At 42.8% G+C, this 23885-nt stretch overlaps 1 protein-coding gene across 1 annotated transcript in view; it reads left to right on the top strand.

Moving 5' to 3' along the window:
• Nucleotides 1-586: 586 nt before the first annotated feature.
• The window catches only part of Prrg4 (proline rich and Gla domain 4), a 32138-nt gene continuing 8839 nt past the window's right edge, over nt 587-23885 (top strand). Inside the window, exons 1-5 of the mRNA XM_075961611.1 lie at nt 587-908; nt 1297-1421; nt 10964-11127; nt 13604-13652; nt 15598-15730. Coding sequence (XP_075817726.1) covers nt 1319-1421; nt 10964-11127; nt 13604-13652; nt 15598-15730 — 449 coding nt within the window. The 5' untranslated portion in view covers nt 587-908; nt 1297-1318. The remainder of the gene's footprint in view (nt 909-1296; nt 1422-10963; nt 11128-13603; nt 13653-15597; nt 15731-23885) is intronic.

Genomic DNA, 23885 nt, shown 5'->3' with positions numbered 1-23885 from the left:
ACCTAATAAAAGCAGAAACATACTGAGAATGGGCACAATTTGTTAAAGTCTGCTTAAATTTGCATGCGGACACTAACCTGGTAGAATGAGAGGTACTAAAAATCACAAATATTCATCCACTGGTGTTTTATTCGTTAGCAGAGTGATGAAATCATTGCATGTCAAATAGCTTCTGGAAATTTCCACTGTAAATGAGAGGGAGGACGGAGGGAGGGAGAGGGAGGGAAAGAAAGAGAATATGAAAGTGAAAGAGGTGAAAGTATGCCTTGTTATCTTCTCATCATGGAAAAAATTTTGACATAGCAGACATCTTGAAAGGACTCTACAGACATCCCAGAACTGATGAACCCATCGAAGAACTAAAGTAATTAATTAATTTTTGGTCACGTGTCAATTCAAATCACGAACAAAGTGCATTTTTCTCTGATGAACATTGTGTTCTCGCCCCCTACTCCCACCCCGTGAGAACAGCTGGCCAAAGGTAACCCCAGGAGCCCAAGTTTTGCATCTAAATTGGGAAAACTCCCCTTGCGCCCCAGGCGGTCTGCTTTTGCCGCCAGCTGCTGAGAGCGCTGTAACTGGTCGCACAGGGCGGAGGTCTGAGTCCGGGAGGAGGAGCTCGGCCAGGTGGCCTCCAAAGACTCGTCTCTCCTCCCTGTCCTACAGCGGTGACGGCGGCCCGGGAACGCCGGCTGGGCTCTGCGCCGCGCACGTACCCCGAGCGCCCCTTCGCGGATCCTAGACGCCTCCTCTGCGCGCTGGTGTCACCCGGGCGCCGTGAAGAACCAGGCTCCAGCTGTCGCCAGGATCCAAACAGCGTCAGCGACGCAGGGCCAGGCCGCCCCGGCGACTAGGAGACAACTCGGTTCCCGCCCAAGGCCTGGTGGAACATGTTTTCGGGGACGCAGGTGCGGCACGGGTTGGCGAAGTGGGGAGTCACCGGGAGGGGATGCCTATGCGGTGGCGTCCAGATATCTAGTTGCGGGTCTGCTCCGGCCAGAGTCGTGTCTGCCTTGGCCAGTGTCCGACCTCTCCTCCGCAGATTCCAGATTCCGGGGAGCAGCTTTTCCTCCCCGGCACTCCTTGGGGTTTCACCTGCCTGGAGCGCCTTGCATCTGATAGATTAAATATCGCGCGTGGGGCGCAGTGGCATGGCGGTTTTGGATACAACAGGTCTCTGACTCCGTCCCCACTCAAACCCAACCCACTGAGACGGGGGCACAGGGTTTTTTTGTTGTTGCTGTTGTTGTTTCCTTTTTTTAAAAAAAAAATGTGTCTTTATTCCTTTTGTTTTAGTTTGCATGACAGTTGCTAGACTATGTTTCCACTTCTGATCGCACTCAGTCAGCTGACCAGACTTACCCTCGCGGTTCCTCATTGGACAAAAAGCCTAAAGGATTCCGAACATGTCCGAGAAGAAGGTAAGTTTGCCACCTATTGGGAGAAAACCCTTCTGGAAACCAGGAGCGGTCTACTATATAGATCTCAAGCCGAAGTGTGGTAGGGTTCACGCCCTCCTGAGCCACAGAGCAACAATGCATCTTTTGTTTTGTGTGTGTGTGTGTTTGGTATAGGGTTGTGGGTTTTTATGTTCTTTAACTACAATATGTACAAATTTATCTCTGAGTTTCCCTTGGTAAACAGATGTTTTAACACCTGGCTTGTGGTCAACTGAATTGAAGGCCTATTTCTAAGTCCGAAAATCTTTGAGTTGCCTTTTCCGAGATGAAGCTATGTGTAAAGAGCAGGCTTCTTGGAAAGCCTGAGATGGAGGCCAGACTCTTGTCAGGACTTGTTTGTGCGCTGTTGGGAGTCCCCGCATAGAGAAGCGCTCCACCACTGCCCACCAGTCTGGACCTGTGAGACCTGAGCAAAGAACTCTACCCCCTTAGTCTTGACCAACTTCCTCTGTAGAACATGGCACAGGGAGGCGGAATAACCCCGCTGGTCTTTTTCCCCCCCAAATGTTATGTTGTCCATACAAAGGCAGGTGATTGAGAGATAAGTGTGTGGCTTGCTAGCCCAGAATTTTCGGTTTCTGGTCACAAAGGGATTGGTTCCTACTTCCATTTTAAAAGCCTAACATAGCAAGACCAGGAGGGGAAAAAAAGAGAGCCCTAGGCTCTCTGCACCCTTTCCCCTACTTAGTCACTGCACTTTGAATTTACTCACACGTACCTGTCCCTTATCCCTTTTGATCAGATCCAGTTCTGTTGATGAGGTTTTTGTTGTTGTTTGTTTGTCTTTTACTCTTTGAGGGGCCCACCACCCAGCTCCCAAATAAATACACAGAGATTTATTCTTATTTAAGAATACTCAGCCTTAGCTTGGCTTGTTTCTAGCCAGTTTAGCTTAATTTAAATCATCCCGTCTACCTTTTGCCTCTGGGCTTTTACCTTTCTGTAGATAAGACCTTCCTTGACTTCATACTCCTTGGCTTGCAGCATAGCTGGGTGGTTGGGTGGCTGGGTGGCTGGCCCCGGATGTCCCCTTCTCCTTCACCTTTTTTCATTTCTTCCCCTGTTCTTCTTCTCTTTATTCTCTCTGCCTGCCAGCCCTGCCTATCCCTCTCCTGCCTTGCTATTGGCCGTTCAGCTCTTTATTAAACCGATCAGGTGTTTTAGACAGGCAAAGTAACACAGCTTCACAGAGTTAAACAAATGTGATATAAAAGAATGCAGCCCAATTTGCATTATTAAACAAACATCCCAGGGCATAAAAGAATGTAACACATCTTCAGCTAACATTCCACAACACAGTTCGCAGTTCATTTTTCACTTGAGTAGGCTGTTACTAATACTCCTGACAGGTTTATTAATGATTAACAAAGTGTGAAGTGTGCTCCCCTGCCGTGTGTGTGTGTGTGTGTGTGTGTGTGTGTGTGTTGTGTGTTACGATGGGGTAATATTTAGCCTAGGCGATTGGGTAGATGGATTTGAAACAGACAAGTTTTCAGAATGAGGGGACCCTTCTTGGGCTTCCCAAGCCTCTATGCGATGTAGGACGCAGACAGTGCTCTAGGTTGATCAGGAGGGCAATTGTGACAGGCATTGACTGGCATTGCCATCACAAACAGCGTGAAGTGGTCTAGAAGTCAGACCCAAGTGCAGAGAGGCCATGTTCATGGGACGTGACAATGAGCGGGGAGCCGTATATAAGCACACACGTGTGTCACGCCCTCTGCTGGCTGCTGGGGTTGTAGAGAGGGCTATCTTGCCTTTGAGGAAAGTTTGTTCTGCTGGGCCAGGTGAAGAAACAGATGCTCTCCCCAAGCACAGTGACAGAGGGAGGAAGGGAGGACCCTGAAAATGGAAAAGAGTAGTGGCAGCTGGAAGAGCTGTATGAAACACAAAGTTTCCATCTGCAAATGAGACAGAGTGAATGGAAACGTTAAAAGCACAGTGTCCTCCCCTTATCTTCAGCGGGTGCATCCTAAAACCCCCAGCAGATCCCTGAAACCTCAGACAGTACTGAAACCTGTGGGCAAACACAGCCTACTTCCAGGCGCCGTCTGTCAGAAGGGCCACCAGATGGCTAATGAGCAGGTAGTGCCCGTACTGTGGACACTGTGAGCAAAGGGACGAGTCATAGTCTGGACAGAATGAAGTGAAAGGGATAGGAGGTTTTATCACGTCACTCAGAAGGACATACAATTTTTCCATTCCGTATTTTTAGACATTAGTTGACCTGGGGTAATTGAAACTATATAAAGTAAGATCATGAATACGGAAGTACCCCTGAAACTGAGAGTCAGGAAAGGAACCCCCAGAACAGCTCTATTAAAAAAAAAATCTTAAGACACTGTTGAACTAGAAGGGTCTTATTTAGAAAGCATAGGGAAGAGAAGAGAAGAAAAGAATGGAATATTTGAGTATTGGATTTGTAACAATGGACTGCATGATAAGAAAAACACCCCCTCTATACCAGCACCCCCTCCCAGGCTCAAAGGCTAGCACCCACCACCTCTACACACACACACACACACACACACACACACACATACACACACAGGCTCAAAGACCAGCACCCACCCACCCCTTCTACACCGGTCACCCCTCCCCCACATACACACAGGCTCAAAGGCCAGCACCCACCACCACACACACACACACACACACACACACAGTGATCCAGGGGGAGGAAGGAAGCAGCCTTCCCTGGGAACACTGGGCACTCCAGGGAAGTTTATTGCATTCCAAATGGGGGAAATTTGACAGTGTTTCTCCTGAGATCAGGAGTAAAGCGGGGAAAGTCTGAACTGGCCCTGGAGGTCATGTGTAAGGTTACCCCTGACAGAACCGACACTTTCACACTCAGAGGAGAGGCAAACTGTAGATCTGCGAAGGCAGGCTTTTTGGTTTTCGTTTTCGTTTTTTTTTCTGGGGGTTGTTTGTTTGTTTGTTTTGAGACAGGGTTTCTCTGTGTTACAGCCCTGGCTGTCCTGGAACTCACTCTAGACCAGGCTGGCCTTGAACTCACAGAGATCCACCTGCCTCCGCAACCAGAGTGCTGGGATTAAAGGTGTGCGCCACCACCACCCAGCCCAATAAGGCACGTTTAGGTAAAGTTCAATTACAATGTCATGTGTACCCAACCATAGGTTATATTTATGACATTAACAGGAATATAATTTCAGGAAAAGTAAAAGTATTATAGCTCTTTGTCTTTTGTCTTCTAATTAAAAGTATTTTTAATAGCCTGGTGTGGAAGCACATACCTATAATCCCAGCACTTAGGAGAATCTTTGTGGGTTCTAAACCAGCCTGGACTATATAGTAAGTTCTAATCCAGTTTGGGATACATAGGAACACCTTATTCAAAAAGAAAAGTAGCTTTGCTGGGTCTTAGGGTAAGCTGGATGGGTATTTATGAGTTGGATGATTGTCCATGAGAAAGTTGTCAACAGTTCTTTGTAGCATGAATAATAAAAACCCAGAGATAGATATAGGGATTAAAGACAAAGATCAGAGAAACAGAAGCCACTAGAGAGACCTTTTACCTCTACCAATGCTCAGACTGAAGGGGCGTTCCTCAGACTGCCTAGACTGCACTGTGTCTCCACCAAACCTCAGATTCCACACTCCAGTGACTTCCTGTCTCTTCCCCTTTATATTCCTTTCTCCGCCCAGTCAATATCACTTCTATCTTTACCTCCCTTGTGCTGGGATTAAATGTGTGTAACTTCCAAACCCTGGGATTGAAGATGTGAGCCACCACCACCTGGATCTGTTTCTGGATCAATCCTGTGTAAACCAGAGTAGTTTGAAGTCACAGATATCGGTCCGCCTCTGACTCCCGAGTCCTGGGATTAAAGGTGTGTGCTACCAATCCCTGGCCTCTTGTGGCTTAACTTTGCACTCTGATCTTCAGGCAAGCTTTATTTATTGAAATATAGATAAAATATCGTTATAGTTCTTTTTACTTTGTTTTCTTTTACAAAGATATAATCTCACTCTATAACCCAGGCTATCCCATGTGCATGGTAATCGATCCCTGCTTAGCCTTCCAAGTGCCAAGATTGATGACTGATTGGTTCTGAATCTTTAGCCAATAAAATGTAAAGATCTGAGCTTACCTGAGAAGTAGCAGTACCCAGCATGCTCATGAGGCTGAGCTGGGCAGGCTCTAAGCTGTCTCCCCAAGGGTTTCCTCTTTAATCCTCTGCTAAATTGAGTTACACCAGCTTTTTTCTATCAATTGCCTTGATCTATAGAGCTGAGGTCCATGTTAAGGGCTGGAGATACAGTTAAGGGCACTTGCTGTACAATCTGGGGGCCTGAGCTCGGATGCTAATGCCCACGTAACAAGCCAGAAACCAGCCTACCAGGAAATGGGCTAAGAGTAATAGAAAAGACACCAGATGCCCGCTTCTGGCCTCTGTGCATTCGTGTTTGCTTTGTGCGCCCTCTCCCTCTCTCTCTCTCTCTCTCTCTCTCTCTCTCTCTGTCTGTCTCTCTCTGTCTCTGTCTCTCTCTCTGTCTCTCTCTCTCTCCCTCCCTCTGACCTCTGTAGGCACCTGCACATATACTGTACACATAAGCTCATCTAGGCACATATGCATACACATAAATTAATTAAAATTTTTTAAATTTATTTATTCATTATGTATACAGTGTTCTGCATGTCAGAAGAGGGCACCAGATCTTACTACAGATGGTTGTGAGCCACCATGTGGTTGCTGGGAATTGAACTCAGGACCTTTGGAACAGCAGGCAGTGTTCTTAACTGCTGAGCCATCTCTCCAGCCCCTAATTAAAAAATTTTAAAGAGAACTTCGTGGTAACAGATAGTAAGTGAGGAATATTAAAAGCAGGTTGGGGCTCAGTGCTGTCAGGAAAAGCAGAACATGACAAAATATGCTGACTGAATAGGATGGGGGTCAGAGTGACATTGAACTAAATCCCAGAGAAGGCAATAGAGCAGGCTGAAATAAGGAAGTTCCTCTTGGGAAAATCAGCTAGCACACAGGTGGGGAGGACACAGTGTGGTGGGAGACAGCAAGCTGCAGCAGAAGACAGGAGAGTGGAAGGAACCAGCCCAGAACGGCAGGGACCACACGGCAGAGGACCACGTGGAAGAGGACTGGGTCATTAGAAGGGCTTTGCTGTTCGCTCTGTGGGAAGTAGATGCCATTAGGAAGTTTGGTTGGTTTTGTGTTTTGTTACATTTCTGGGTTTTTTGTTTGTTTATTTTTGCTTTTGGTTTTTGATTTTTCAAGACAGGGTTCACTATATACCTCTGGCTGTCTTGGAACTCACTCTGTAGACCAGGCTGACCTCAAACTCACAGAGTTCCGCCTACCTCTCTCTCCCACATACTGGGATTAAAGGTGTGTGCCACCACCACCCGCCTTTGTTTTGTTTTTAATGTAATATTTTTTATTAACTCTTTGAGAATGCTACTAGAAGATTTTGAGAAGGCAAAGTAGGAAGAAAGTAATTTTTAAAAATTTTTTCATTATTTCAGACAGAGTGTAATTATGTAGTCTTGGTTGGCCTGAAACTTGCCAGGTAGACCAGACTAGCCCCAAACTCTCAGATTCACGTGCCTATGCCTTCTGAGTGCTAGGATTAAAGATTTTTGCCACCATACCCAGAAAAGGGTTTTGTTTTCATTTGAGGCGGGGGGGGGGGTGTTGGTTTTTTTGTTTTTGTTGTTCCTCTGCAACATTGGGGCATCTATCTTTGACCTATAGGCCTAGCATATCTGACAGAGTTTCCTGTAAATCAGGATTTTGAAAGAACTTCCTACTTTGTCTTAGCAAAGCTCAGCAGTCACCTTTCTTGTATTCTGCTGGCCCAGTTGGGACAGTAACTGTCAGTAGATGAGGAATGGGCAATTTCTTTGCTCATATGGTTAGCCTTTGCCATAAAGAAAATAAACTCTGTTGGATGGTAGTGGTTCCTGCCTTTAATCCCAGTACTTAGAAGGCAGACACAGGTGGATCTCTGTGAGCTCAATGCCAGCATGATCTACCAAATGAGTCCCAGGACAGGCTTCAAGGCTACAGAGAAACCCTGTCTTAAAAAGAAAAAGAAAAGAAAAGAAAAAAAAAAAACGCAGCAAACAAAGCAATAAAAAAAAAAGGAAAGAAAATAAATTCCATACAGAGTTACTTTGATGCCCATTATCTTTTCTTGAGTATATTGGTGCTGCCAGGAACAGACATGTCTCACTGTCAAGAAAAGTTTAAGTTATTAAAACATTTTAAATGCCATATTCTGTAGGTTTTTGAAATATTTGAAGAATACCTATCTATCCAAAATATATCTTTGTATATCTAGAAAACCTAATTAACATGACTAGAAGTTTGGCTATTATAGATGACTAAGTATATTTTATAAATCTGTATTTCTTAATTATGCATTACATTTTCAATTGAGCTGCATAAATACAATATCTTAAACAAGAGTAGAAATATATATACAGTATAAAAAGTTAATCTTAAATTTTAATCAATAAACTAAAATTCATACCAATGTAAAATACTCTGAGATTAACAGTCATTTTTTGGAAAAAAAGTGGATTCAATAGTCTACCCTTTTATCCTATTTCTATATTAGGCTTTGATCACCAGCACTGTCAGAAAGAAAGAGCAAGAAATTGACACTCTGGAATAATGATAATAAAAGAAATATTATATGAATCACAAAAATAATTTAACTTTTTTCTAATAGGCATAATAAAAACCAAAAAGAAGCCAGGTGTGGTAGTGTGTGAATCCCAGTGGTCCTTGTGGATTTCTGTAAAAGTTCAAGACCAGCCTGACCTATAAGAGTTTCAGGCCAACTAGAACTGCATAGGGAGATCCTGCTTCAAATAGTTAATTAATGAATTAAAGCAAAAATAAAATAACAAGCAATGTTGTGGCAGTCTGGACAAAAATACCACTTGCCAGAGTAGGGGTGTGGAGATCAGAAAAATAATAAAGAAGACAAAGACGCAAATAAAATAATAAAACAGAAAACATAGGATAGTATAGAGAGGGAATTCCAGTGAATACTAAAATCAACTGCAGTTAATTTTCCATGTGCTTTTATACCCCAATACAAAAGGAGAAAGAAGGCAACAAAAGACTTGTTTAACATGATACAACGGACAACTGGACCAGTTAATTGTTTCAATACTTTGAGACATCAAGTCATTAGCATTCTGTTGTTTAGGCAGTAAAGTCACCCTAGACCAAGTACCCTGAAAGCTGCCATTCCCTGGGTTAGACTTCCAATTACAAAAGAAGGAGCAGAAGCAGAAGTATTCTTGCATATCCTGACCATCAGTCAGGATGGAGTGGATCTACCTGATGTGCCATCTTAATGTCAAGAGAACCAAGTAACCACATCCTGAGTCAGGCTGTGTAGTACTGGTTGCTGTTAAATATTGAGCCACCTCCAAACTCTCTGACATTCGGACAAGGTGGAAGTAGGTTCACATTTTTGGGCCTCTACAAAGCAAAAGGAAATAGGTAAAATAGATTTTTAATAATGTTTATGACATTATCTAATATCCACAATGCCCATTCAAAGTATATACAATATATAACTTGCCTGTGCTCTCTCAAATACTTTTAATATGAAGTCTAAAATTCTGTGTTTTATGTATCAGTTAGACTAGCCACATTTTTGGTGCTTAGCCAACATATATGACCCAGAACTCATAAACTGGCCAAGACAGATCTAGAAGATTCTAACCTACTTAGATAGTTAATGTATAGAAAAATATCTTGGGCAAAATATGAGTATTCTCATGATATTAAGGATAATGGCTAGTCTGAGATTTCAAAACTTAACAAGTCATATTCCCCTCCTAGTCAAAATAGACTACTTCCAAATAGAGAGGCCAGCAAAATAACATATAAGGAGATTACTAGAAACTTTACAAATACATCTCACTATTCTCAACTCTCTATAAATAAAAGTATGTTTGCTCCAAATATTTATATGGCTACAAGGAAAGCGGAAGGAATGCACACGCACACACAATCACACAAACCCAACCCAACAAGACAAACCATACGGTCTAGAGACAATGCAACCTGTTAGAGGTAATTCTACCTATTTATAATAAAGGGCTAGGAACTAAAATTGTTCAAGTAACATCATTTCCTTCAAGAAACCTTCATTTCAATATATTTAAACAAATATACTAAACTTTGATTGTGAGGGGCTTTAAAAGTCCTATTTTAAAGATTACTTGGCGGAAAACTTATTTTGTCTTCCTATTAATAGTGAAGGGATATTCTTTATGCTTCTGATCACTGAATAGAGAGGTTCACACATGCAATCCCTGTACCCAGGGATCATAGAACTTGGTCCTGGGCTATCTGGAATTTTCCAGAGCTATATTGGGAACCTGCTCTACACGCGCACACATGCACCCCCCAGCCCCTCCCACACGCATGCACACACACGCGCACGCACGCACAAGCACACACACACACACGTTTTTTTTCTCACTTCGCTGTGTAGCCAAGGCTGACTTTCAGTCCACGCTTGCCCTGCCTCATCCTGTCATGCGCTTCACCTGATTGTGTTTCCCGTTGATCTCTCAGCGAGTGTGGAAGAAATCCCACAAGGTGCTGTGAATGCCTGTCTGGAGGGTGAGATGCACGGGTGAAAGGAGCCATTCCTTTGGGATGGACTGAGTAGCTCTAAGCTAATCTTCTAATTAGCCTATAATTTTATACACAGTTTAGAATTCTACCTTTTAGTATCAGACTATATAAAACCTTCAATATAAAAATGTAAAATTGGGGCTGGGGAGATGATTCTAGTGACTGAGTTCCCGCTATGCAAGCCTGACAGCTTCAGTTTTGATCTGTACCAACCCAGGTAAACACCAAGAATGGCTACTCGTGCACCTGTAACCCCAGGCCAGGCAAGTAGAGACAGGTGAATTCTGGGAGCTTGCTGGCCAGCCAGCATATCCAAAGTTACAAGCTTCAGGTTCGGTGAGAGACCCTGCCTCAAAGGAGTAAGATGGAAAGTAATAGAACAGGACACCTAACATCCTCTTCCGGCCTCCAAATGGGTAGGTGCGCCAACACATGAACACACACATCACACATACAGCCCAAAAAAAGCATACTAACTTATCATTAAGGCCCTAAGTTGGATTCTAGCACTAAAAAGAAAAGCAGGAAAAATCATAGGGAAACAACCTTTGGGGAAGTAGTCTCATCTGTTATTTTCAGGAGAAAATAATCACTGGGAAGGGTAACTGAAACTTTAATAAGCTTTATTATGTTAATAATTTGGGGCATAAACAACTCAAGTATTGTCCGGAATTGCCAAGATTTCCCGGAAGCCGTTTTACCAAAGCTATTTGGGGGGCTAAACTATAAAGCTACCCAGAAAAGGCTGGTATAGTTTACCCATATCAAGAGAATGGTTTTTCCTCCAGTTAAAACAGGAAGTTTCTGCCTTAGCTTAATTGTGTTTGAAATCTTTTTGTATTTCTCTTTCAGTCTTTGCATCAAAAGAAGCAGCAAACGTCTTCATGCACCGCCGCCTCCTGTACAACAGGTTTGATTTAGAGCTCTTCACTCCCGGGGACCTGGAGAGAGAATGCTATGAGGAATTTTGCAGTTATGAAGAAGCCAAAGAGATCTTCAGGGATGATGAGAAAACGGTAATTTGCCTAGGGATGTCAGTCACCTGGAAGGTTATTTCAGCATACTTTGAGAAAGTGGTGGCAAATATGTCATAGACCTGTGTGCTTTAAACAAAATCAAAACTGTATGCTTAATACCTCTTTCCACTTCTTAAAGTGCCAAGGAAGCCTCTTTCAAGTAGGCTTTGTGCTTAATCAGCTTTCATTTATAGTAATTAGCAAATTACAAGCTATGTGATGATTTTGTTTAACTTTTTTTAAAAAATTTTATTTATCTGTTTGTTTGTTTATTTGAGACATGGTTTCTTTGTGTAACCCTGGATATCCTAGAACTTGCTATGTAGACCAGGCTGGGCTCAAACTCACAGAGATCCTCCTGCCTTGGCCTCTCAAGTGCTGGAATTAATGGCGTGTGCTACTGTGCCTAGCCATGTGTTCAGTGTTTATTATATCCAAAAATAGTCTCAGGCAACAGGGGATTTCAGTTCACAATGTTATTTGAAGATGACTCAGAGGCCACAGCACTAGACAGCACAAGGCCCTGGGTTCCATTCCTAGCAACTAAGACATCATTAGTTAGTACTTTGACTTGAAATTCAATTATTTAAAACTAAGTGCAATTTTTCTTCTTAGTAATCTTACCTTTTTGATTGCCTATATCTATAGTTCAACTATTTATTGACAATCTCCTATGTGCCAGACACTGAGAATGATATGTGTTTGTTTTTTTTTTCTTTTTAAGATTTATTTTATTTTATAGCCAGGGTTAAGGGTGAAGGGGTGAGGGTGGGGGACGGGGACAAGCCTTTAATTGCAGCACTCAGGAGGCAGAGGCAGGTGGATCTCAGTGAATTCAAGGCCAGTCTGGTCTTCAAAGTGAGCTCCAGGACTGCCAGGACTATTACACAGAGAAACCCTGAAACCCTGTCTCAAAAAACAAAAGCCAAAAGAAAGGTTTCTTTTCTTTATGTGTGTGTATGTATGTGCTGCTTGTCATGTGAGTGCTGGGGTCTGAACCCTGGTCCTTGGGATGGCACAGCAGCCCTCTCACCCACTGAGGCATTCGCAGCCTCTGCACTGAGGGTGGAAAGTGGCCGCTCGTGTTCAGGATTTTATTGATCTGTCTGTGTAAGTTTAAGGGAAGGTGTTTTTGGTTGTTGTTTTGTTTTTTGCTTTTTGAGCTGGGAGTCTTGGTAAGTGGAAAACCTCCTGACTCTGTCTCCTGAATGCTGAGATTAAAAGCATGTGCCACCATACTTGGTCTAAATAGGAAAAAAGACTTTTTAAAAATTAAGTCCCGATTTTTTATGCATGTGAGTGTTTTTTTCTGCATATATGTCTGTACATCACATACTGGCTCGTGCTGGAGGAGGTCAGATGAAGGCTTCCCAGTCCCCTGGAACTGGAGTTATGGGTGATTGTGAGCCACAGGGTCACAGGGAACCAGCCCTGGGTCCTCTTGCAAGAGCAACAGGTACTTCTAATCCACTGAGCCATCTCTCCAGCCCCCAGTGTTGTTTTACTTTTTAAAATTTTTTTTTAAGTCTCCAGTAAATCCTGCCCATTAATCTAGATAATACAGAAAACAGACAGGTAACACTGCTGTCATTTGGATTCTGGAGAAATGCTAAGTGCTTCACTTCCTCCATATGTAAATATTGCCAGCTCCTATGCTCCTTTCTCAAGCATCCATCCTCCTTTGCTCTTGGTTGAATAAGAGGTTCCCCAAGGATCCTCCAAATTCATACTGAGGGAACCTAGTTATTCATTTTTCCATAACCTTTTCCAGTCACTCATTTCCTGCAAATGTTTACTACATGTAGGAAGTGGGAAAACAAAGAATGTATTTTGTAGTTGTGCCTGTTGGGATTTAATTATGTTTTTCATAGTTTAAAAAAATTATTTTAAGCTGGTAGTGGTGTCTTACACCTTTAATCCCAGCTCTCAGGAGGCAGAGGCACGTGGAATTCTGAATTTGAGGACAGCCTGGTCTACAGAGTGAGCTCCAGGACAGCCAGGGCTACATGGCAAAACCTTGTCTTGATAGAGAGAGAGAGAGAGAGAGAGAGAGAGAGAGAGAGAGAGAGAGAGAGAGAGAGAGAAAGTTCTAATTTAATCATGGTTCCTCAAAACTCTTCTATTCTTTCAAAGCACATAGAACTTGGACAGCCTCAGAGATAAGTTTGCAAGTCAGTAATCTCAACTCTCCTAGTAAACGGAGCCCCACACCCCAGTGCAGAGAACCAGCCTTTCACAGACGGGCAGCTGGGTAGGGGAGACTGGCAGGGCATGGCAGTGGAGACCTGGGACCAGCGCGATCCTTTCACAATTAACCGGACAGCAGACACAGCACAATGAGTCAGAGTCAGTGCCTTCAGCTGGATTGAACTGGGCTCCTGCCTGTCACATGACAAGAGTTTACCCTCCAATCTAGGACACCGGGAACAAATGAAATGATCCTAGTTACAGAAACGTGAATGTCCTTTTCCCGCAGATTACATTTTGGCGGGACTATTCGCTGAAAGGACCGACCACACGATCAGGTAAGGTGAACTCCTGACGGGCGCGCCGTCCTCACCGCTCACCATTTAACACATTTTCGTTTCCATGTTTGAGTTTGGCTATTGCTCAACGTGCATACCAAGGACGGTTTCTCAACTATGTGCTGAGCTGCGAGAGACAGAGGCTCCCTTCTTCGTTTACATACTGAAATCAAGTTTGGTGAGATATTAGGGAAATGAGACAATGGGCTTAAAGGTTGTTTAAGCCGCTGGGCTAAGTTAAAACTTGCACAGAAGTAAGACTCTGTGAGTTTCAGCTTTATAGTACAACTTTATCTTTTGTTAGCATTACAAGTGAACAAAATACCTGTGACAGGTAAATGAGATTGCTGGGTAAGGCTGAAGGTCGGGCTGGGGCCGCAGCACAGAGAGAGTGCTTAGCTACGAACTCATGCACCTGGACTTGATCTCCAGAAAGGAACACACACACGCACACAAACACACTCGGTGCGGGCGTGCCCACAAGGAGGCAGTGAAATGATTGCATGAAGCCTGGGAGACCGCAGCCCCACCCCCACCCCCATACCCCCACCTCCTCACCCCCCCGGAGCAGGAAGAAGAGAAAGACTGAAGATGTATCTTAGTGGGAGAACACATGCTTAGCCTGGGTTCAGTCTGCAACGCCAAGAGAAGAAAAAGAAACACACCAGGAAGACAGTATTAGAAGTCCTAGCTTCTGGGAAAGGGAAAGCCCCTGTCTTACCTGTAGTGGTCATCTCAAGCTGCTTGCTTTTCTTTGTAATGGTTTGATACATAATAATTGAACCTGTTTATGGAATACAGTGTGGTATTTAAACACTTATACGTGTGGTAATCAAATCAGGACAGTTAGCATATCTGTCACATCAAACATTTGCCATTTATTGAGGTGATAATATAAAAATCTTCTATTTTGAAATATCCACTAGATTATCAACAATAGTTATTCCAGCTTGCTACAGAGCAGTAAAACCGACTGATCCTACTTGATCGTCATTCTGTTCCTGATACCTAATTTTTTTAATGCCTTCCACCTGTTTCTCCTAGCTGCATATTGGTCATTTATTTAATTAGTCTTGCCTTTGATTCTTTCATTTGTCTTAGGTAGGCACCTCCTGCAGGGACCGTGACAAGACTGCCTAATAATGTAGCCACCTATGTCTAGCCGAGCCAAGGACATGTTTGTCGCACTTACTGTTGGATATTCTTCATATAATGTGACTTACTTAAGTAAATAAAATAATAAACGTAATTAGGAGTCTAAGAAATATCATGTAAGAGCTGGCAAAATGGCTCAGTAGGTAGAGATACTTGCCACCAAACCCATGTTCAACTCTCAGGACTTACATGGCAGTAGGCAAAAACAAACTCTCAAAAATTGTCCTCTGACATACACGTGTGTCGTGACAACACGCCCTCACGTGTGCTCTGACATACACGTGTGTCATGACAACACGCCCTCACGTGTGCTCTGACATACACGTGTGTCATGACAACACGCCCTCACATGTCCTCTGACATACACGTGTGTCATGACAACATGACCTCACATGTGCTCTGACATACACGTGTGTCATGACAACATGCCCTCACACAATAAATATTTTTCAAAAAGAGAAAAATAAATTTAAATAACAAATATTATTTAATTTTTTCAGGTAGAGTCTCTAACACAAAGATAAATAAATCTTGCCTGGCAGTATTGTTGTGCACACCTTTAATCCCAGCCCTTGGGAATCAGAGGCAGGAGGATCTCTGTGTGTTCGAGGCCAGCCTGGTCTACAGAGCCAGCAAAGGCTACACAGAGAAGCCCTGTCTCGAAAAAGCAATAAATAAATAAGTCAGTTATCAATTATGAAATTCTCCTTAATAATGTGTGACATTTATTGAAATTATAGGTGATTCTTTTCATTCATGCTATTAACTTCTTTTACTGCTTTCTTTTAAGATGCTAACAAAGAGAAGATAGATGTTATGGGCCTTCTGACTGGACTCATTGCTGCTGGAGTATTCCTGGTTATTTTTGGCCTATTTGGTTACTATTTGTGCATCACCAAGTGTAATAGGCAGTCATATCTGGGGTAAGTCAAACATTAACTTAACTCATGTACATTCTGTTTTGTTATTTTAGTGGGTCAGACTGATAGCTGTTTGTTTTGGGGTTTTTATTTTAGAACAATCCTAGATAGTCAAAGATTGCAAAGGCAGTTCAGAGAATTTTTGTTCACCCTTTGGTCAGTTTCTCCCATGATCTCCAATTATGTTACCATATTAGATCTGTCAAGACTAAGGAAATATGAACAGAGGTGTGGCTCTGTAGTCAACTGCTTTCTGCACAAGCAGAAGTCCTGAGTTCAGATCACCAGCAGTTAGAAAAGCTTGGTGGGGCAACTTCCGGGTGGTAGGGACAGAGGCTTCCTAGGGCTTGCTGGCCAGCCCAGCTTGATCAGCAAATTCCTGGTCAGGGGGAGACCCCGTCTCAAAAATCAAGGTGGAGTGTGGTTGAGAAAAACACTGATGCTGACCTCTGACACGCACATGCGCGCACACACACAATGCACACACACATGCGCACACACACAATGCACACACACACATGCGCACACACACACATGCGCGCACACACACAATGCACACACACATGCGCACACACACAATGCACACACACACATGCGCACACACACAATGCACACACACATGCGCGCACACACACAATGCACACACACATGCGCGCACACACACAATGCACACACACATGCGCGCACACACACATGCGCGCACACACACATGCACGCACACACACACAATGCACACACACACACACACACTGTACTATCATCATTAACTAAACTCTACGCTTACATTTTGCCAGTTTCTCTGTTAGTGTCCTCTCCCTACTCCAGGGCCTGTTAAGGGCCCACATTACATCTAATTCTGTCTTCCCAGAATCTAGGCTGACAGATGTTTGATGTTTTAACATCCACATTAACAATCCAATGATGCTATTTCTAAAATTTCTTAAATGTATTTATCTCTTTAGTGTATGTGTGTATGGGCACCTGTGTGTCGTGGCAAATGTGGGCTAAAGATGCTATTTCTAAGATCCTTCGAAAGAATATAAGATCTAGGTGTATTACTAGACCTGGATGGAGGAGGGTGGTCCCTGGACTTCCCACTGGGCAGGGAACCCTGATAGCTCTATGGGCTGTCAAGGGAGGGGAGCTTGGTTGGGGGAGGGAGAGGGAAATGGGAGGAGGTGGCGGGGAAGAGACAGAAATCTTTAATAAATAAATAAATAAATAAATGGGAAAAAAAATAAGATCTAGGTGTAGCTGCTGAGATCTACAGTCCCAGCAGTCAGGAGGTAGGGAAACAGGATTCAAGATCGTACCAGTCTGGGCTACATACAGAGACCAGAGATACCACTGAGCAGCGGAGCACTTGCCTCAAATGCATACACCACTCCCTGTGACACCGCTGCCCCATTATTTTCACAAACAGGACATCTATTACTTTAGTGGGTCATAAACGCAATAGATCTATGTAGAACTTAAGGACTGAGGGTATAACTCAGTTGGTAGAGTGCTTGCCTAGTGTGCAAGAAGCCCTGGCTTCAATCCCCAGTACCGCATAAGCCTGGTGTGGTGGCACACGCCTACAAACACTAGCACCACGAAGGTGGAGGCCGCCCGAGGGTCAGAAGTTCCAAGATCACCCTTGGCTACATAACAAAGTGGAAGCCAGTCTGGGACATATGACACTTTGTTTCAAGGGAGAGGGGACTGGCTTTAACCTATTATTGATACCTTAAAATTAATAAAATTATTACCAATTAAGGATTAAATAGTACATTAGCAGAGATCGATAAGAATTCATAGGGACCATAATAATGTGCAAAACTGTCTTGGTTAAGGGTTTCTACTGCTGTGATAAAAAGCAACTTGAGGAGGACAGGGTTTGTTTGGCTTACAAATCGTGGGTCACAGTCTACTGAGGAAAGCCAAGGCCGGAACCCGGAGGCAAGAACTGAAGCAGGGGCTGTGGAGGAGCTCTGCTTCCTGCTTTGTTCCCTGACTTGTTCAGCCTGCCCGCCTTCTTTATTTTCTTTATTAGTTTTGTTTCTGGGTTTTTTTTTTCTTTTTTTTTTTCAGTGTTTTTTTTTTTATTTTTTTTTATTGATAAAAGAAGAATAAAGAAAAAAAAAACAAATTTCCACCTCCTCCCAGCCTCCCCTTTCCCTCCCCCTCCTCCCACTCTTCTCCCTCTCCTCCCACTCTTCTCCCCCTCCTCCCACCCCTCTCCCCTTCCCCCCACTCCTCTCCCCCTCTCTCTCCAGTCCAAAGAGCAGTCAGGGTTCCCTGCCCTGTGGTAAGTCCTAGGTCCTCCCCCCTCCGTCCATATCTAGGAAGGTGAACATCCAGACTGGCTAGGCTCCCACCAAGCCAGCAGATTGCGTAGGATCAAAACTGCGTGCCATTGTCCTTGGCGTCTCATCAGCCCTCATTGTTCGCCATGTTCAGAGAGTTCAGTTTTATCCCATGCTTTTTTTGGTAATAGTCCAGCTGGCCTTGGTGAGCTCCCAGTAGATCAGCTCCACTGTCTCAGTGGGTGGGTGCACCCCTCGTGGTCCCGACTTCTTTGCTCATGTTCTCCCTCCTTCTGCTCCTCATTGGGACCTTGGGAGCTCAGTCCAGTGCTCCAGTGTGGGTCTCTGTCTCTATCTCCATCCCTCGCCAGATGAAAGTTCTAAGATGATATGCAAGATATTCGTCAGTATTGCGCTAGGATGGGGTCATTTCAGGTTCCCTATCCTCAGCTGCCCAAGGAACTAACTGGGGACCTCAGCTTGGGCTCCTGGGAGCCCCTCTAGGGTCAATTCTCCTGCCCACCCTAAAGTGGGTCCCTTAACTAAGGATTGTGGTTCCGTGCTCCCCTATCCAACCTTCCTTTATCCCGATCCTCCTATTTCCCCAAGTCCCCCCTCCTTCCCTTCTACCTTTTCTCTCCCCATCTCCCCTTACCCCCTTCCCACCCCACCCCCAAGATCCCACTTTTCTCCCCGGCAATTTTGTCTACTTCCCTTATCCAAGAGGATAACGATATGTTTTTCCTTGTGTTCACCTTCTTACTTAGCTTCTTTAGGTTCGCCAATTGTAGATTCTGTGACCCCTATTTATGGCTAGAAACCAATTATGAGTGAGTACATCCCATGTTCTTCTTTTTGGGTCTGGGATACCTCACTCAGGATAGTGTTTTCTATTTCCATCCATTTGCATGCAAAATTCGAGAAGTCATTGTTTTTTACCGCAGCGTAGTACTCTAGTGTGTATATATTCCATACTTTCTTCATCCATTCTTCCATTGAAGGGCATCTAGGTTGTTTCCAGGTTCTGGCTATTACAAATAATACTGCTATGAACATAGTTGAACAAATGCTTTTGACATGTGATAGAGCATCTCTTGGGTAAATTCCCAAGAGTGGTATTGCTGGGTCCAGGGGTAGGTTGATCCCGAATTTCCTGAGAAACCGAAACACTGACTTCCACAGTGGTTGCACAAGATTGCATTCCCACCAGCAATGGATGAGGGTACCCCTTCCTCCACAGCCTCTCCAGCAAAGGCTATCCTTGTTGTTTTTGACTTTAGCCATTCTGACAGGTGTAAGATGGTATCTCAAAGTTGTTTTGATTTGCATTTCCCTGATTGCTAAGGAAATTGAGCACGACCTTAAGTATCTTTTGGCCATTTGAAGTTCTTCTGTTGAGAATTCTCTGTTCAGTTCAGTGCCCCATTTTTTAATTGGGTTAATTAGCATTTTAAAGTCTAGTTTCTTGAGTTCTCTATATATTTTGGAAATCAGACCTTTGTCTGTTGCGGGGTTGGTGAAGATCTTCTCCCAGTCAGTAGGTTCCCTTTGTGTCTTAGTGACAGTGTCCTTTGCTTTACAGAAGCTTCTCAGTTTTAGTAGGTCCCATTTATTCAATGTTGCCCTTAATGCCTGTGCTTCTGGGGTTATACCTAAGAAGCGATCACCTGTGCCCATCTGTTGTAGGGTATTTCCCACTTTCTCTTCTATCAGGTTCAGTGTTTTCGGGCTGATAATGAGGTCTTTAATCCATTTGGACTTGAGTTTTGTGCACGGTGATAGATATGGGTCTATTTTCATTCTTCTACAGGTTGACATCCAGTTGTGCCAGCACCATTTGTTGAAGATGCTTTCTTTCTTCCATTGTATACTTTTAGCTCCTTTATCGAAAATGAGGTGTTCATAGGTTTGTGGGGTAAAATCCGGGTCTTCTATACGATTCCATTGGTCAACTTCTCTGTTTTTATGCCAGTACCACCCTGTTTTCATTACTGTAGCTCTGTAATAGAGTTTGAAGTCAGGGATGGTAATGCCTCCAGAAGATCCTTTATTGTATAGGATTGTTTTGGCTATCCTGGGTTTTTTGTTTTTCCATATAAAGTTGATTATTGTCCTCTCCAAATCTGTAAAGAATTTTGATGGGATCTTGATGGGGATTGCATTGAATCTATAAATTGCCTTAGGTAGAATTGCCATTTTTACTATGTTGATCCTCCCAATCCAAGAGCAAGGGATGTCCATCCATTTTTTGGTATCCTCATCAATTTCTTTCTTCAATGCCTTAAAGTTCTTGTCAAATAGATCTTTCACTTCCTTGGTTAGGTTTACCCCAAGATATTTTATGCTGTTTGTGGCTATCGTGAATGGAGAAGCTTCTCTGATTTCCCTCTCTGCTTCCATATCCTTTGTGTATAAGAGGGCGACTGATTTTTTGGAGTTGATCTTGTATCCTGCCACATTACTAAAGCTGTTTATCAGCTGTAAAAGTTCTTTGGTGGAGTTTTGGGGGTCGCTTATGTACACTATCATATCATCTGCGAATAACGAAAGTTTAACTTCTTCCTTTCCAATTCGAATCCCCTTGATCCCATTATGTTGTCTTATTGCTATTGCTAGAACTTCCAGCACTATATTGAAGAGGTATGGCGAAAGTGGACAGCCTTGTCGTGTTCCTGAGTTAAGCAGGATGGCTTTGAGTTTCTCTCCATTTAATTTGATGTTAGCTGTCGGCTTGCTGTATATAGCTTTTATTATATTTAGGTATGACCCTTGTATCCCTAATCTCTCCAAGACTTTTAACATAAATGGATGTTGAATTTTGTCGAATGCTTTTTCAGCATCTAATGAAATGATCATATGGTTTTTTTCTTTCAGTTTATTTATATGCTGGATTACATTGATAGATTTTCGTATGTTGAACCAGCCCTGCATCTCAGGAATGAAGCCTACTTGATCATAGTGGATAATTTTTCGGATGTGTTCTTGGATTCGGTTTGCCAGTATTTTGTTGAGGATTTTTGCATCGATATTCATGAGTGAGATCGGCCTGTAATTCTCTTTCCTGGTTGAGTCTTTGTGTGGTTTTGGTATCAGAGTAACTGTAGCTTCATAAAAGGAATTTGGTAATGACCCTTCTGTTTCTATATTGTGAAATACATTAAGGAGTATAGGTATTAGGTCTTCTTGGAAGTTCTGGTAGAATTCCGCGTTGAAACCATCTGGTCCTGGGCTTTTTTTGGTAGGGAGGTTTTTGATAACCTCTTCTAATTCTTCGCGACTAACAGGTCTATTTAGATTGTTCACCTGGTCCTGATTTAACTTTGGTAAATGATATTTATCTAAGAAAGTATCCATTTCCTTTACATTTTCCAGTTTTGTGGCATATAGGCTTTTGTAGTAAGATCTAATGATTCTCTGAATTTCCTCTATGTCTGTGGTTATGTCCCCCTTTTCATTTCTGATCTTATTAATTTGCAAATTCTCTCTCTGCCGTTTGATTAGTTTGGATAGGGGTTTGTCAATCTTATTGATTTTCTCCAGGAACCAGCTTTTTGTTTCATTGATTCTTTGGATTGTTCTCTGTGTTTCTATTTTATTGATTTCAGCCCTCAGTTTGATTATTTCCAGTCTCCTACTCCTCCTAGGTGAGTCTGCTTCTTTTTTTTCTAGAGCTTTCAGGTGGGCTGTTAAGTCTCCAATGTGAGCTTTCTCTGTTTTCTTTAAGTGGGCACTAAGTGCTATGAACTTTCCTCTTAGGACTGCTTTCATAGTGTCCCATAAATTTGAGTATGTTGTTTCTTTATTTTCATTGAATTCCAGGAAGACTTTAATTTCTTTCTTTATTTCTTCCTTAATCCAGGTATGGTTCAGTAGTTGGCTGTTCAGTTTCCATGACTTTGTGGGCTTTCCGGGGGTAGCCTTGTTGTTGAATTCTAACTTTAATCCATGGTGATCTGATAAGACACAGGTGGTTAGTAATACTTTTTTGTAACTGTGGATGTTTGCTTTGTTACCGACTATGTGGTCGATTTTCGAGAAGGTTCCATGAGCTGCAGAGAAGAAGGTGTATTCTTTCCTATTTGGGTGGAATGTTCTATAGATGTCTGTTAAGTCCATTTGTTTCATTACCTCCATTAATTGTCTTATTTCTCTGCTAGGTTTCTGTCTGATTGACCTGTCCATTGGTGAGAGAGGAGTGTTGAAGTCTCCTACTATTAGTGTGTGCGGTTTGATGGCTGCCTTGAATTTTAGCAATGTTTCTTTTATGTACGTGGGTGCTTTTATATTAGGGGCATAGATGTTCAGGATTGAGACTTCATCCTGATGAACTGTTCCTGTTATGAATATAAAATGCCCCTCTCCATCTCTTCTGATTGATTTAAGTTTGAAGTCAACTTTGTTAGAGATTAGTATGGCCACACCTGCTTGTTTCTTAGGTCCATTTGCTTGATAGGCCTTTTCCCAACCCTTTACTCTGAGTAGGTGCCTGTCTTTGTGGTTGAGGTGTGTTTCTTGTAAACAGCAGAATGTTGGATCCTGTTTTCTTATCCAATCTCTTAGCCTGTGCCTTTTTATAGGTGAGTTGAGACCATTGACATTAAGTGATATTAATGACCAGTGGTTGTTAACTCCGGTCATTTTTTTTTAGTCGTAGAGTTTGTGTGTATCCCTTCTTTGGTTTGTGTTGATGAAGGGTCTCTAGATGCCTGAGTTATTGTGGTCATTATTGGACTCCTTGGTTAGTGATTTTCCTTCTATTACTTTCTGTAAGGCTGGATTTGTGGCTGCATATTGTTTGAATTTGTTTTTATCCTGGAAAATTTTATTTTCTCCATTTATAGTGAACGAAAGCTTGGCTGGGTATAGTAATCTGGGCTTGCATCCATGGTCTCTCAGTTTCTGCAGTACATCTATCCAGGACCTTTTGGCTTTCATGGTTTCCATGGAAAAGTCAGGTGTAAGTCTGATAGGTTTACCTTTGTAAGTAATTTGGCCTTTTTCCTTTGCCGCTCTTAATATTTTTTCCTTATTCTGAATGCTTTGTGTTTTGATAATTATATGGCGAGGGGATGTTTTTTTTTGATCCAGCCTATTTGGTGTTCTGTATGCTTCTTGCACCTTCATAGGTATATCTTTCTTTAGGTTGGGAAAGTTTTCTTCTATAATTTTATTAAATATATTTTCTGGACCATTGAGCTGCACTTCTCCTTCTTCTACTCCTATTATTCTTAGGTTTGGTCTTTTTATTGTGTCCCATATTTCCTGAATGTTTTGTGATGAGAGTTTGTTGGACTTGCTGTTTTCTTTGATCAGTGTGTTTATTTTCTCTATGGTATCTTCAGAATCTGAGAGTCTTTCTTCTATCTCTTGTATTCTGCTGGTTATGCTTGTTTCTGTAGTCTCTATTCGTTTACCTAGATTTTCCATGTCCAGCCGGCCCTCTGTTTGTGTTTTCTTCTTTGCCTCTATTTCAGTTTTCAAGTCTTGAACTGTTTCCATTATCTGTTTGATTGTTTTTCCTTGGTTTTCTAGGGTATCATTCACTGATTTATTCAATTTTTCAAACTTTCTGTTATATTTCTCATCCATTTCTATAAGGGCGTTTTTTACATGCTGTTTAAGGGCGTCAATAACTTTCATGAAGTTAATCTTTTCTCCTTCTTGATTAAGGTGTTCATGTTCTTCTGTTGTGAGGTCGCTGGTTTCTGGTGGCTTCATGTTGCTTTTCAGTTTGTTGGGCGAATTCTTGCCTTGGCGTCTGCCCATCTCTTCTTCCAAATACTCCCTTATGGATCTTCTTTTACCAGATCAGGTCTCCTTGCCTACCCAACGCGGCCTCCCCAATGTTGGCTCTCCTGGCACCAAGGGAT

The sequence above is a fragment of the Microtus pennsylvanicus genome, chromosome 2, assembly GCF_037038515.1.
Source record: "Microtus pennsylvanicus isolate mMicPen1 chromosome 2, mMicPen1.hap1, whole genome shotgun sequence".
In the NCBI taxonomy this organism is placed as follows: domain Eukaryota; kingdom Metazoa; phylum Chordata; class Mammalia; order Rodentia; family Cricetidae; genus Microtus; species Microtus pennsylvanicus.
Note: the sequence above shows the minus strand (reverse complement) of the source record. Positions and strands in the feature narration are given on the sequence as shown.